At 38.9% G+C, this 15,095-nt stretch overlaps 1 protein-coding gene across 28 annotated transcripts in view; it reads left to right on the top strand.

The window, feature by feature from the left end:
• The window catches only part of CCDC7 (coiled-coil domain containing 7), a 459,676-nt gene that overhangs the window by 352,775 nt on the left and 91,806 nt on the right, over positions 1-15,095 (top strand). For 23 of the 28 annotated variants that reach the window (XM_063710186.1, XM_063710188.1, XM_063710189.1 and 20 more), the window contains one exon: positions 2,333-2,440. The exons of the other annotated variants lie outside the window; for them this stretch is intronic. In XM_063710186.1, the coding sequence (XP_063566256.1) occupies positions 2,333-2,440 (108 nt within the window). The remainder of the gene's footprint in view (positions 1-2,332; positions 2,441-15,095) is intronic. 28 annotated transcript variants of the gene reach the window in all.

Here is a 15,095-nt window from a genome sequence, read left to right as displayed (position 1 = left end):
TTATTATAATGATTAAATGAGATAATACTTCAAAAGTACTTCGTATAATCGATGGCATATAGTAGCTATTTTGAATGAATTTGAAATTATTTAACGTATTTGTATTCAATTGAATAATTAGTATGTTAAATTGCAAAGTCAATAAGGTTAGATGATTAGATGATTGGGAGGTAAAATATCTGTAATTAGTACTATGTACTATACGTCTGCCTCAAACAAAATGTTAGGGTTTTTTGTTGTTTTTTACTATGTGTACTTTTTTTACTTTTTCAGCTTCTATCTTAGAAGCAGCTGGTACACATGCAGATTAGTTACAAAGTATGTTGTGTGATGCTGAGGTCTGTGGTATGACTGAATGCATCACCCAGATAGCATAATACCCAAGAGGTCATTTTACCCCTTCTTCCTCCCCCTTTTAGTATTCCACAGTCTCTATGTCTGTGTTTACCCAGTGTTTATCTCCCACATATAAGGGAAGAGATGCAGTATTTGGTTTTCTGTTTCTGCATTAGCTCCCTTAGGATAATGGCCTCCAGCTGCATCCATGTTGCTGCAAAAGACATGATTTTGTTCTTTTTTATTGCTGTTTATTATTCCGTGGTATATATGTACCACATTTTCTATATCCTGTTCACCATTGATGAGCACCTACGTTGATTCTGTGTCTTTGCTATTATGAATGGCACTGTGGTGAACATATGGATGCATGTGTCCATTTGGTAGAACAATTTATTTTCCTTTGGGTATATAGCCAGGAATAGGATTGCTGAGTCAAATGGTATTTTAACTCTTGGTTCTTTGAGAAATCTCCAAACTGTTCTCCAAGTGTTTAGACTAATTTACATTCCCACCAACAGTGTGTACGTGTCCCCTTTTCTCCACAGACTTGCCATCTGTTTTTATTTTTTATTTTTTAATAATAGCTATTCTGGGCCAGGTTTGGTGGCTCATGCCTGTCATCCCAGCACTTTGGGACGCCAAGGTGGGTGGATCACTTGAGATCAAGAGTTCGAAACCAACCAGGCCAACATGGTGAAACCCCGTCTCTACTAAAAATACAAAAAAAAAAATTAGCCAGGTATGGTGGCATGCGCGTGTAATCCCAGCTACTCTGGAGGCTGAAACAGGAGAATCGCTTGAACCTGGGAGGCGGAGGTTGCAGTAAGCCAAGATCGTGCCACTGCACTCCAGCCTGGGTGACAGAGTGAGACTCCGTCTCAAAATAATAATAATAGCCATTCTGACTGGTGTGAGATGGTATCTCATTGTGGTTTTAAATTGCATTTCTCTGATGATTAGTGATGTGGAGCATTTTTTCATATGTTTCTTGGCCACTCGTATGTCTTCTTTTGAGACGATTCTGTTTATGTCCTTTGCCCCACTTTATAATGGAGTTATTTGTTTTTTGCTTGTTAGTTTAAGTTCCTTATAGATTCTAGACCTTTGTTAGTTGCATAGTTCATGGATATTTTTCTCTTATTCTATAGGTTGTCTGTCTAATCCGTTGATAGTTCCTTTTGCTGTGCAAAATATTTTTAGTTTAACTAGATCCCATTTGTCAATTTCTGTTTTTATTGCAATTGCTTTTGAAGACATAGCCATACATTCTTTGCCAAGGCTGATATTGAGAAGGGTATTTACTAGGCTTTCTTCTAGGATTGTTATAGTTTGAAGTCTTACATTTAAATCTTTAATCCTTCTTGACTAAATTTTTGTATATGATAAAAAGCAGGGGTCCAATTTCATTCTTCTGCATATGGCTTGCCAGCTATCCCAGCATCATTTATTGAGTAAGGAGTCCCTATTGCTTATTTTTTCTGGGATTCTCAAAGATCAGATGATTGTAGGTATGTGGCTTTATTTCTGGGTTCTCTACTCTGTTCAGTTGGTCTATGTGTCTGTTTTTGTACCAGTACAATGCTGTTTTGGTTACTGTAGCCCTGTAATATAGTTTCAAGTCAGGTAGTATGATGCCTTCAACTTTGTTCTTTTTGCTTAGGATTGCTTTGGCTATTAGGCTTCTTTTTGGATTCATATGAATTTTAGAATAGCTTCTCCTAATTCTGTTAAAAATGACATTGGTAGTTTGATAGGACTCCACTGAACCTGTAAATTGCTTTGGGCAGTATGGCCATTTAATGACATAGATTCTCTCAATCCATTAGCATGGACTGTTTTTTCATTTATTTGTGCCATTTCTGATTTCTTTCGCAGTGTTTTTGCAGTTCTTGTTGTAGAGATCTTTCACCTTCTTGGTTACATGCATTGATAGGTGTTTCACAAAATGTTAGTTTTTTAAATCAACTACTTTGACAATCTGTTATTCTTACAGTTAAAAATGAAGCAGCCTCAGAACTTCCAGATACAGCGGAAAATCTTCCAGCAGTGTACCCATCAATTAGCGACCTAATAATTCAATTTGATTTAAACAAAGTGGTCGGTAAGTATAGATTTATGTTTGGATACAGTAGAACACAATCTAAGAATTAAAATATTTCAACTATATAGTTCTGTTAAAAAACAGGAAATTCAAAGAAGGAGTAGTCTTTCTCAACTTAAGTTCATTCTACTCAATCAGTCTACATGTCAATTAAGTGTATCTTTAAATTTCGTGTTTTTACTCCATCAGACAACATTAATTTTGTAATGTTTCATATATTTTCCTTTACCTACTCATGAAACAAGATACATATAGGCTTTCCACTACTGTGAATTTTCATAAGATAAACTAGATGATATGTGAACAGTTCCTTGAGGACGTAGTTGTAATTTCTTATACCATCTTTTGTATAACAAGATGGAAAGACAAATGGAACTAGTACCATATAGGCAATATGGCTGCCTTGTGATGTGCTTATTATTAAATTTGCAATGTCAAATGGTGACAAAGATCGTCAGAATGTGGAAGAAGCTAGAATATGTGTGAAAGGTAGTGGTAGTGTGGTTAAGTGACTATTTTCTAATAAGATAAAACCAAAGTGTTCTGTGGTAGCTTTCGAATCACTCCTTAAAGGCATCAGGCAAACACGAACAAAATCGCAAACTGAAAACATCCAAACTCTCGTTCCCTGACAGAAACGTTGAAAAAAATTAGAATAATCTATCAGAACCAACTTTGTGAGAGCTTCAGAAAATAGTCACAGATTTATAGCAACCAAGAGAATACCTAATTAGGAAAAGTCTCTCTTCAAATGGTAAGAAAGTTTTGTGAAACTGTCAAAGGAGTGCTCCAGCAAAAGCCAGTATGAAAAGAATATGAAAAACTCCTGGCAATCACAGCATTACTAGTAGGCCCGCCCTATTAAAACTTCTAGGCTGGGCGCAGTGGCTCACGCCTGTAATCCAAGCACTTCGGGAGGCTGAGGCAGGTAGATCACGAGGTCAGGAAATCAAGACCATCCTGGCCAACATGGTGAAACCCCGTCTCTACAAAAATACAAAAAATTAGACAGGCGTGGTGGTACACGCCTATAGTCCCAGCTACTCAGGAGGCTGAGGCGGGGGAATCAGTGAAACTGAAGATGAGGAGGTTTCAGTGAGCCGAGATCACGCCACTGCACTCCAACCTGGCTACAGAGCAAGACACCGTCAAACAAACAAAAAACCCCAGAATTCTTCAGGTTAAAATGAAAGAATGCTAGACAGTAACTTCAACCATATGAGGAAATAAAGATCTCTGGCAAAGATAAGTCCATGGGCAAATATAAAAGCCATTATTATTATAATTTTGGTTTATAACTCTGCTCTTTGTATCTATAATACTCAAAAGACAAATATATAAAAATAATTACAAATTTATGTTATGGACACACAATATATAAAGACATGATTTGTGATGTTAATGACAGGGATAAGTTAGAGGGTGCTGCATAAGAGTATACTTTTTGGATGGATTGAAGTTGAGTTGGTGTCAATTCAAATTAAATTGTTATAACTTTAAGATATTATATATTATTTGCTTGGTAATCACAAAGAAAATATCTATGGTGCATGCATGAAGAAAAGAGAAAGGAATCAAAACATGTGCCTACAAAAAGTCAACTAAACACAAAAAAGATGGAATTAGAGGAAATGAAGAGCAAAAAGGTATAACATACAAAAAACAGGTATCAAAATGGCAGAAATGTCTTTCCTTATCAGTAATTATTTTAAATGTAAATTGATAAAACTCTTCACACAAAAGGCAGAAATTTGCAGAATGAATTTTTTTTAAAAAATGATCAACTACATGCTGCTTACAAAAGATGCACTTTAGATGAACAAAAATGACAAAACTTTAGCTAGATTGACTAGAGAAAAATAATAAAGTTGCTAAAAATCAAAACAGAAAGTGGGAACATTACAACCAATTTTAAAAGAATAAAAAGCATTGCAAGAGAACACTGTGAACAACTGTACACCAAAAAAACTGGATAACCTAGAGGAAATAACAAATTGTTAGAAATATGCAATCTACCAGAACTGACTTATGAAGAAATATCTAAATAGACCCCTAATTAAGATGAATACTGAATCCTAATTAAAATTTTCCAACAAAGAAAAATCCAGGACCAGACGACTTTATGGGTGAATATTACCAAATATTTTAAAGAAGAATTAAAACTAATCCTTCTCAAATTCTTTCAAAAAACTGAAGAGGAGGGAATACTTCCTAACTCATTCTATGAGGACAGCATTATCCTGATACTAAAGTCAGAAATGCTATAAGAAAGCAAATGACAGAACAATATCCCTTATGAATAATGATGCAAAATCCTCAACAAAATATTAGTAAATAAAATTTAGTAGCATACAAAAAATTATACATCATGAATTTATGAGTTTTATTTCTCAAATGCAAGGATAATTCAATAGACAAAAGTCAATCAGTGTGATATACCATGTTAGCATAATTAACAACAACAAAAAACCCCACTGGATCCTCTCAGTTGATGCAGACAAAGCATTTGACCAAATTCAATACCCTTTCATGTAAAAACAGTAAACAAGCTAGGAATAGAGCGCTTCCACATCATGATAAAAAGCCAAATACAAAAAATCCACAACTAACATCATATTAAATGGTAAAAGATTAAAAATGTTTTCCTTAAGATCAGGAGCAATACAAGGACACCTGTTTAGATAACTTCTAGTCAAAATAGTATTCAAAATCTGTCTGGACCAGTTAGAATAGAAGACAGGTAGATGATAGATAGTTAACATCCAAACTGGAAAGGAAGAAATAAAATTATGTGCCAAGAGGTGACATTATCTTATATGAAGAAAACCCTAATGATTCCACAAAACAACTGTTAGATATAATAAACAAATTTAGCAAAGTTGCAGGATACAAAATGAACACACAAAAATTGGTTACATATCTATGCACTGGTAGTGAGCTATCTGAAAAGAATTAAGAAAACAGTTCCATTTACAATGGCATCAAAAGAACAAAATATTTAGGAATAAATTTAACCAAGAAGGCAAAAGGCAAAAGACTTGTATACTGAAAACTACCATATAATGCTGAAAACAATTAAGAAGACATAAATAAATGGAAAGACATCTCATGTTCATGGATTAGAAGATAACTTGTTTTTTTTTTGTTTTGTTTTTGTTTTTTTGTTTTTTTTGAGATTGAGTCTTCCTCTGTCACCCAGGCTGTGCAGTGGCGCAATCTCGGCTCACTGCAACCTCCGCCTCCCAGGTTCAAACAATTCTCCTGACTCAGTCTCCCTAGTAGCTGGAATTACGGGCACATGCCACCATGCTCCGCTAGTTTTTGTATGTTTAGAAGAAACAGGGTTTCACTATGTTGTCCAGACTGGTCTCAAACTCCTGACCTCAAGTGATTCGTCTGCCTTGGCCTCCCAAAGTGCTGGGATTACAGGCATGAGCCACCGTGCCCGGCCAGAAGACAATATTATTAAGATGACAATAATACCCAAAGTGATCTACACCTTCAATGCAATCTGCAGTTCTTATCAAATTCCCATAATACTTAAGAGGTTATTGTTGCAAAATAGAAAACCCTATCTTAAAAATCATAGGAATACAAGGGACCACACATATCCAAAACAATTTTGAAAAAGGAGAATAAATTTGGAAGTCTCACACTTCCTGATTTCAAAACTTACTATAAAGCTACAGTAATCAAAAGAGTGATATACTGGCATAAAGCAGACATACAGACCAATGGGGATAGAATTGAGAGACTGGAATTAAATCCTTGCTATGTGGTCAAATAACTTTCAGCAAAGTTGCCAATACCATTTACTGGTAAGAAGGCAGTCTTTCCACAAACGGTGCTTTCACAAAAAGACAGTCTTTTCCACAAACCAGATATTCACGTCAAAAGAATGAAGTTGAATCCTTACCTTACATTATATACAAAAATTAAAATGGACCAAATACCTACATATAAGACCTAAAACCATTAAAACTCTGAGAGAAAAACAGGGAAAAGGCTTCATGACATTGAAGTTAGCAATTATTTTTTGGGTATGACTCCCAAAGCACAGACAACAAAAGAAAAAAATAGGTAAGTTGGACTTCATCAAAATTAAAAACTTTTGTCATCAAAAGACAGTATCAGAGAGTGAAAGCACAACCCAGAGAGTGGGAGAAAATATTTGCAAATTACATATCTGATAAGGGCTTAATGTCTAGAATATACAAGGAAGTTTTATAAATTAACAAAAAACTCAACTCCGTTTAAAAATGGGCAAGTGATTTGAATAGACATTTTTCCAGAGGAGATATACAAGTTGCTAATTTGCCCTAAAAAAGATACTTAACATCATTGGCCATTAGAGAAATGCAAACCAAAATCACAATAAGATATCACTTCATAGCCATTAGGATGACTCTCATTATAGAAACAGAAAATAAGGAATGTTGGCAAGGATGTAGACAAATAGGAACTTTTGTAAATTGTTCACGGGAATGTAAAACTGTCACTGCTGTGGAAAACAGTTTGGTTGTTTATCAAAAAGTTAAACATGGAGTTCTCATATGATCTATTTACTTCAAGGTGTAGGTGTAGACCCAAAAGAATTGAAAACAGGTACTTGTGCACCAGTGTTTATAACAGCATTATTTACATTAGCCAAAAGTTGTAAACAACCTAATCTCCATCAGCAAATGAATGCAGAAACAAAACATGGTATATACATACAATGAAATATTATTTCACTTTAAAAATGAATCATGTTCTGAAACATGCTACAAAGTGAATGAATCTTGAAATATTATGGTAAGTGAAATAAGGCAAATACAAAAGATAAATATTGTATCTTATTGTACCACTTATATGAGGTACCTAGAATAAGTAGACAGAAAGTAGATTAAAGGTTCCCAAGGCCTGGCAATAGAGGCTAATAGGGAGTTATTGCTTAATGGGTAGAGTTTGAGTTTAGAAAGGTGAAGACTTTCCGAAGATAGATGGTGGTGATGGCTGCACAACAAAGTGATTGTGGTTAATACAATTAATCATACATTTAAAATGGTTAAAATAATAAATTTTATATTATGTATATTTACCACAATAAAAATGAAGGTATTCTGATAAAAATACAAAAATTACAAAAGAAATTTTATTTTATTTTATTTTGTTTTTTAAGTTCGAGGGTACATGTGCAGGATGTGCAGGTTTGTTACATAGGTAAATGTGTGTTATGGTGGTTTGCTGAACCTATCAACCCATCACCCAGGTATTAAGCCTGGCATGCATCAGCTCTTTTTCCTAATGCTGTACCGCGCACCCCACGGCCCTCTGACAGACCCCAGGGTGGGTTGTTCCCCTCCCTGTGTCCATGTGTTCTCATTGGTCAGCTCCCACTCACAAGTGGGAATATGCGGTGTTTGGTTTTCTGTTCCTGCGTTAGTTTGGTGAGGATAATGGCTTCCAGCTTCATCCATGTCCCTACAAAGGACATGATCTCATTTCTTTTTATAAGCCAAAGTTCTTTTTTTTGAGACGAAGTCTCGCTCTGTCGCCAGGCTGGAGTGCAGTGGCGCAATCTCGGCTCACTGCAACCTTCGCCTCCCGGATTCAAGCGATTCTCCTGCCTCAGCCTCCAGAGTAGCTGGGACTACAGACACGTGCTAGGCGCCGTGACTCGTGCCTGTAATCCCAGCATTTTGGGAGGCTGAGGAGAGTAGATCTCCCGAGGTCAGGAGTTCGAGACCAGCCTGGCCCACATGGTGAAGCCCCATCTCTACCAAAAGTACAAAATTTAGCTGGGCTTGGTGGCACACGCGTGTGGTCCCAGTTACTCAGGAGGCTGAGGCAAGAGGCTTGCTTGAACCTGGGAGGCAGAGGTTGCACTGAGCCGAGATTGCGCCACTGCACTCCAGCCTGGGAGAGAGAGCAAGACTCTGTCTCAAAAAACAAAACAAAACAAAAAAAAGAAATTTTCAAAATGTATGAAGAACTGTGCAGAATTTATGGATCCACAAAAATTGAACATCTCTACACTATTTTCATCTCTATCAAATATTGCAGAAAAAAACTAGTTTATGAAGGACATAAATCCTTCTGTGCTAGACATATTAAACAGATACTTACAGAATACTCCACTCAATAAATGGAGTACACATGCAAAAATTGACTACATATTAGGCCACACATTAAGTTTCAATGAATACCAAAAAATGATTTCCACAAATCACATTTTCTATGATGCAATAAAACAGAACTAAATGATAAAAAAGATAAAAATTCTTCTGCAAAATTTAAAATCCTATTTATAAGTTGAAGAAAACATAATGGACACTAGGATATATTTGAGACTAAATTAAATTTAAAACACTACACATAAGCACTTACAAGAGGTCCTTAAATAGGTTTTTATAAGGAAATTTAAAGGTTGCATATGATAGAAAATAAGGAAAACTAAAAAGTTAGGATTATAAGTTCATAGCAAGAAGGTAGAAAAAGAAGATGATAAAATCTGAAAACTAAAAGTAGAAAAAAGATTAAAATAAGAGAATTTTTTTTTAAAGTAGAGGACATAGAAATAATATCAGTGGAATAAAAAGCTGATAGTTTACAAAGACTTATGCATGGAAATATAATATATTTAGCAAATAAAGTAGAAGTCATTAATTGGGAGGATTTGGGAAAGGTGGCATTTGTAGTGGCATAGTTCTAAATTTTCTTCATCTCTCTTTATGAGTCATAGTTTGGTCTCTTACCATAATCCCATATTTCCCCAAGTTTTTGTTCATTCTTTTTTATTCTTGTTTCTTTATTTTTGTCTGAGTTGTTTCAGGGAGCTAGTCTTCGAGCTCTGAGATTCCTTCCTCAGCTTGGTATATAGTGCTGTTAATACTTGTGATTAACAAGACATTAAACTTTCAACTCAGCCTTATTTCTGGGCTCAATGCAAGCCTAGCTAAGTGCTGAAGGGAGACTCTTAGGATAGAATTAATTGCAAATACTGTGAAAGGTGTTTGATGTGTGGGGGGAGTTCTTTTAATTTAAAAAGAAATGCTGACATTGGAAGAAATATCTATAAAAACAGTAACTGAACATGAGCTTTAAGTAACAGATTTCAGTGGTAACACACAGAATAAAGTTTTTGTAAAAATGATTTGCGAATACCTAAACAAATGTCTGACTGTAGCTTTCAGCAATCAAAAAGAGCAATACCTGGGGAAGGGAGAAAAGATAATCTCTAGCATCACCCCTTTTAATATCCAAATGAACAACTTTCAATAGAAAAAAATTACAGGGCATAATAAAAAGAAGTAAGTATGGACAAATCAAAGGAGCAAAATAAATTGAGAGAAACCATTCCTGAGGAAGCTCATACAATGTACTTACTAGACAGACTTTAAAACCACTATATAAGGCCAGGGTATGGTGGCTTACACCTGTGATCCTAGCACTTTGGTAGGCCAAGGCGGGTGAATCAATTGAGGCCAGGAGTTCGAGACCAGCCTGGCCAACATGGCGAAACTTCATCTCTACTAAAAATACAAAAATTAGCCGGGCATGGTAATGCACACCTGTAATCCCAGCTATTAGGGAGGCTGAAGCAGGAGAATTGTTTCAACCCAGGGGGCAGAGATTACAGTGAGCCAAGATCATGCTACTGCATTCTAGCCTGGGGAACAGAGTGAGACTCCATCAAAACAAACAAACAAACAAAAAAACCACCCGCTATATTAAATATTCTCAAAGAGCTAAAGGAAAACATGGACAAAGAACAAAAGGAAATCAGAAAAACTTTGTAAAAAAAGTGAAATAAAGATGATAAAAAATAAACAATATCCTTAGTTGAAAAGTATAATAGTTGAAATAAATAATTCATAGAGAGATTCAACAGCAGATCTGAGCAGACGAAAGAAGAATCAGTGAATCTGAACGTAGGACAATTGTGATTATTAAGTCTGAGAAGCAGGAATAAAAACGAAGGAAAGGGAAGGGACCTGTGGGACACCATCGAGTGGATCAGCAACACATTATGTGGGTATCAGAAGGAGAAAAGAGAAAAGAGCAGAAGGAATTTGTGAAGAAATGATGGGTAAAAAATATCCCAAATTTGATGAAAGATATGCATCTACACATTTAAAACTAACCAAACTCCAAGTAGAATAAACTCAGAGATCCACACCGAGACACATTGTAATTCTGTCAAAATGCAAAGACAGCCCTATGGAATGACATCAGCAAGATGGCAGAATAAGATTTCCTAGTGCTTTTGCCCTTATAGAAACATCAGTTTGAACAGCTATCTACACATGAAAATACCTTTACAACAGCTAAAGAAACCAGATGAGAGATTACAGCACTTGAATGTAACGCAGATATAAGAAAGATGCATTGAAGAGGGGAGGAAGGACAGTTTTACATAATCTGCATCACTCCCTCCTTAACTTCGGGCAGCACGGTGTGGAGAGAGATATCTTTAATGTGAGGAAAGGAAGGTTAAATGAGCACTGGACTTCCTTGGACCCCAACATTCAGCCCACTGGAGTAAAATCCAATGCCAGCCAGGCCCCTACAGCCACAAACTCTAGGCCAGTATCTGCAGACCCAGCCTCCAAGCCCGCCCCAATGCCAGGCCGGCTCCTGTGGCTCTAGGCTTCTTCAGGCCAGCTCTGCAAATGCAGTCTCCAGTTTTGTCCCACCATCAGACCAGCTCTAGCAGTCCCAGCTCCAGGTTGGCCCCAGAGGCCCCAGGCTTCAGGCTCGCCCCTATTCCAGGACAGCTCCACAGACTCAAGCTTCAGGCCTGCCCCTGAAGGCCTCTCCAGGCTGACCCTACAGATGGAGCCTTCAGGCCCATTCTGGCACCAGTCCAGCTCCCACAGATTCAGCCTCTAGTCTTGCTCCACTTCCAGGCAAGCTCCAGTGATCCCAGCCTTCAGGCCCACCTCAGCACTAGGCTGGAATTTGCAGCCCTAGAGTCCAGGCCACCACCTGCAAACCAACATTGCCTCAACACTGAGCTTGCCCCATAGACTCAGTCTTCTGGGCTGCCCCAGCACCAAGCTGGACCCAGAGCTTCACACCCCAGACCGATCCCAGAGCCAGGTCAGCCGCAGTAGCTCCAGGCCCTAAGCTGGCCCCTGAAAACTCAGGCTTCACATGTACCTGAGGCTCCAAGCCTGCCCCATTGTCAGGTCAGCCCTAGCAGCTCCAGGCTTCAGACTGCCACCAGCACTATACCAGCCTCTGTGGACCTATCCTCCAGACCAGTAGCAATCAACTAAGCTTTATTCCTGACTTCACCCCAGGCCATCAAATCCAGCCTCAGATTCCAGGCCTATTTATGTGTATCCAACCTCTAGGCCTGCCTCAGTACCAGGCCAGTCTGCAGATACTGGTACAGGCCTGCCCAGTGTCAGGTAATTTTCTGTGGTCCCAGACTTGCCTCTGCAAACTCAGGTTCAGGGTCCAAGTTTGCTTCAGATTTACCCACTGTCAGGCTGGCTCTCACAACTCCAGGCTTTAGGCCAGCACCCATGGACCCAGCCTCTAGCTCCACCCCAGTGCCAGGTCAGCACCAACAAACCCCAGCACCAATCCATCTCCATGGAGCAAAGTTCCAGGCTCATCCAAGCACCTAGCTGTCCCTACAGACTCAGGCTAAAGGTCCACCCCTATACCAAGTCATTCTCCGTGGACCCAGACATCAGACCAGTTCCCACAAATAACAAGATTCAGGTCTGCCCCTGTGGGCCCAGTCAATTGGTTCACTCCAGTGGACCCTAGCTACAGACCTGATTTTGTGGATATGGCTTACAGAATCATAGTGGATCCCAGTGCAAAGCCAGCCAATGTGGACCCAGGCTCTAGGCCCAACCTGGTAGACTCAGGCACCAGACCCACCTGTCTTCTCATCCAGCCACTAGGCCAGCCTGCCTGAGAACTCCAGCAGCAAGACTACTCATGAACCAAGCCAGATGACCAACCCATAGTCTCTGGTTGAACTGAACAGTAAAGGGCTTTTTTTTTTTTTTTTTTTTTTTGCCAAGGCCAGTTTGTAAAGACTGGAATAAGTGCCTACTTCTTCAAATGTGAAAATACCAATGCATGGGCACAAGAATTATGAACAATCAGGAAACATAACATCACCAAAGGAACAAAAAGAGCACTAGTAATTGACCCTACATAAATGGAGATTTATAAACTGTCTGACAGAAAGTTCAAAATAATCTTAAGGAAATTCAGTTTACTACAAGAGAAAACAGACAACTAAGAAAAATCAGGAAAATAAGCAAAATGAACTCAATAAAGAGATAGAAATCATACAAAAGAACCAGACAGAAATTCTAGAGCTAAAGAACTCAATGATTGAACTGGAAAATTCCATATTGCATTTCAATAGCAGAATAGATCAGGCAAAAGAAAGAATCAGTAAACTTGAACACAGATCATTTGAAATTACCCAGAGAAAAAAAGAAAATAAAAAAGTAAAAAAAAAAAAAACCCTACAAGAATTATGGGACACTGCTATAGTTTGAATATGTCCACCCAAAAGCATGCATTGGAAACTTAATTCCCAATGCAGCAGTGTTCAGAGGTGGAGCCTTAATGTGTGGTGATTAGGCCATGAAGGCAGAGTGAATAGATTAATGCTATTATCACAGAGGAGTAGGTTTGTTATCTTAGGAGTGGGTTTATTATAAAAGGGGAAATTTGATTCCATCTGTCTTTCTTTTGCCCCCTTTGTGCTTCCAAAATACACTGGTGGGACAAGAATAGAATAGGCATTGCCATCCCAAAGTGACAAAATAGGGAAGATAAAAGGAGATAACTGGCTCCAAGTAAGTCCAAAATACAACAAGGAAAGCAACGTTAAATCTTAAAACTAGAGAATACATTTTTTTGACTTCATGTTCCACCCTCTGAGCACACTTGGGTGGGGGTTGGGCCCTCAAAGTCTCAGGCAGCCCCATCTCTATGCCTTTGCTGGCCTCGGCCCAGACAGCAACCCTCATGGGTTGGAGTCTTGTGCCTGCAGCTTTCCCAGACTGGCATTACACCTTAGTGGTCTACAGTTTTGAAATTTCATGGCCAGCCCCACTCCCAAGGCTCCACTATGCCTAGTGGTAACTCTGACTCCACGGTCCGCTCAGCATTGTTCTAATGGGGGCTGTCTGTGGTGGCTCAGCCCCTGTGACATGTTTCTGTCCGGGACCCCAGACTGTCCATGACATTCTCTGAAATCTAGGTGGAGGAAGACATGCCCCCACACTCTTGCATTCTGCATGCCTGCGGAACTAACACCACATAAACACCACCAAGGCCGACTGCTTGTGTCCTCTGGAGTGCTAGCCCAGACTGCACCTGGGGCCATTGGCACCACAGCTGGAGCAGCCAAGGAGCACCTTGCCATTCCTGGGTCCTGGCTGCTGTACTCAGCCTTGCAGAACATGGGCTTTATTGTGTTCCGCCCTTCCAGGGTCCAGAGTCACTACTCTGGGTTACCTCCTCTCTCAGTGCCCAAGTTGCCACTGTGGTCTGTTGGCTCTAGAACTCAAATTGCAGCTGTGCCCTACTGCCTAGGGCCTGAGCCTTTGGAATGCATTTTTTCTCCACAGCTGTGTCAGTGCTTCATTCTGATTCACAGGGTCAGAGTTGCAGCCATATTCCTGTCCCTGAGCCAAGCTTCTGAAGAGTGCCTCAGAGTCAGAGTCCTCAGTTTTGTGGAAGATTTGCATCCACCTGTGCCTCAGAGAGTAAACCTGATCCCACATACTGGATACTTCAGTAGTTTTGCAAGACACTAAGCACAGGACCCCAATTTTACAGCCACTTCAATCCTGTGCCCTGGAACATAGTGCTGCTGAGGCTGCCTGCAAGTCATATCAGACCCAACACCAAGAGGGATTTCTCAGCTAAGTTTCATTACTATGGGAAAAATGAGAGCAGGAGGTACTCCTGAAGGCTTTGTCACTGAGAACCCTAACAGCTACACAGCTACTATCACTGCCACAAATTTCTGCTGCCTAGGCCACTGAGGCACCCACAGTCATCACTGACATGGATCGCAGGTAAGGAAGCTGCACAGAGATGACACCATCGTGCCTACCTGGAACCGCAGCCACCACACCCTACCCAAAACATTACCCTGTGGTCCATCTGCAAGTGAGTCTTTTTCAAAAAAAAAGCCAGTCTATAAGTTTGGAAAGGAGACTGCTCTAACAGTGTGCAGACCTCAACACAGGTACATAAGAATCATAAAAAAGCAAGGAAAGACACCACCACTGAAGGAACACAGTAACTGACACCAAAGAAACAGAAATTTCCTGAAAAGGAATTCAAAATAATGATTTTAAGGTAACTCACTAAGATATAAGAAAATACAAGTAGACAGTTCACTGAAATCAAGAAAATAGTTCATCATCTGAATGATAAAGTCAATAAAGACATAGATATTATTTTAAAAAGGAGATAAACAGAAATCTTGGAGTTGAACTCAGTGAATGAAATAAAAACTGCAATTGAGAGCTTTGACAGCAGACTAGATCAAGCAGAAGAAAAAAAATCTGTGACCTTTCAGATAGGTCTTTTGAAATGACTCTATCAGAGAAGAAAAAAAGAATGAAAAAGAATGAAGAACACTAAAGGACTTATGAGACATCATTAGGTTAGCAAA

Source organism: Gorilla gorilla, chromosome 8 (genome assembly GCF_029281585.2).
Source record: "Gorilla gorilla gorilla isolate KB3781 chromosome 8, NHGRI_mGorGor1-v2.1_pri, whole genome shotgun sequence".
In the NCBI taxonomy this organism is placed as follows: Eukaryota; Metazoa; Chordata; class Mammalia; order Primates; family Hominidae; genus Gorilla; species Gorilla gorilla.
This window is presented reverse-complemented; position numbering and strand designations above follow the sequence as displayed.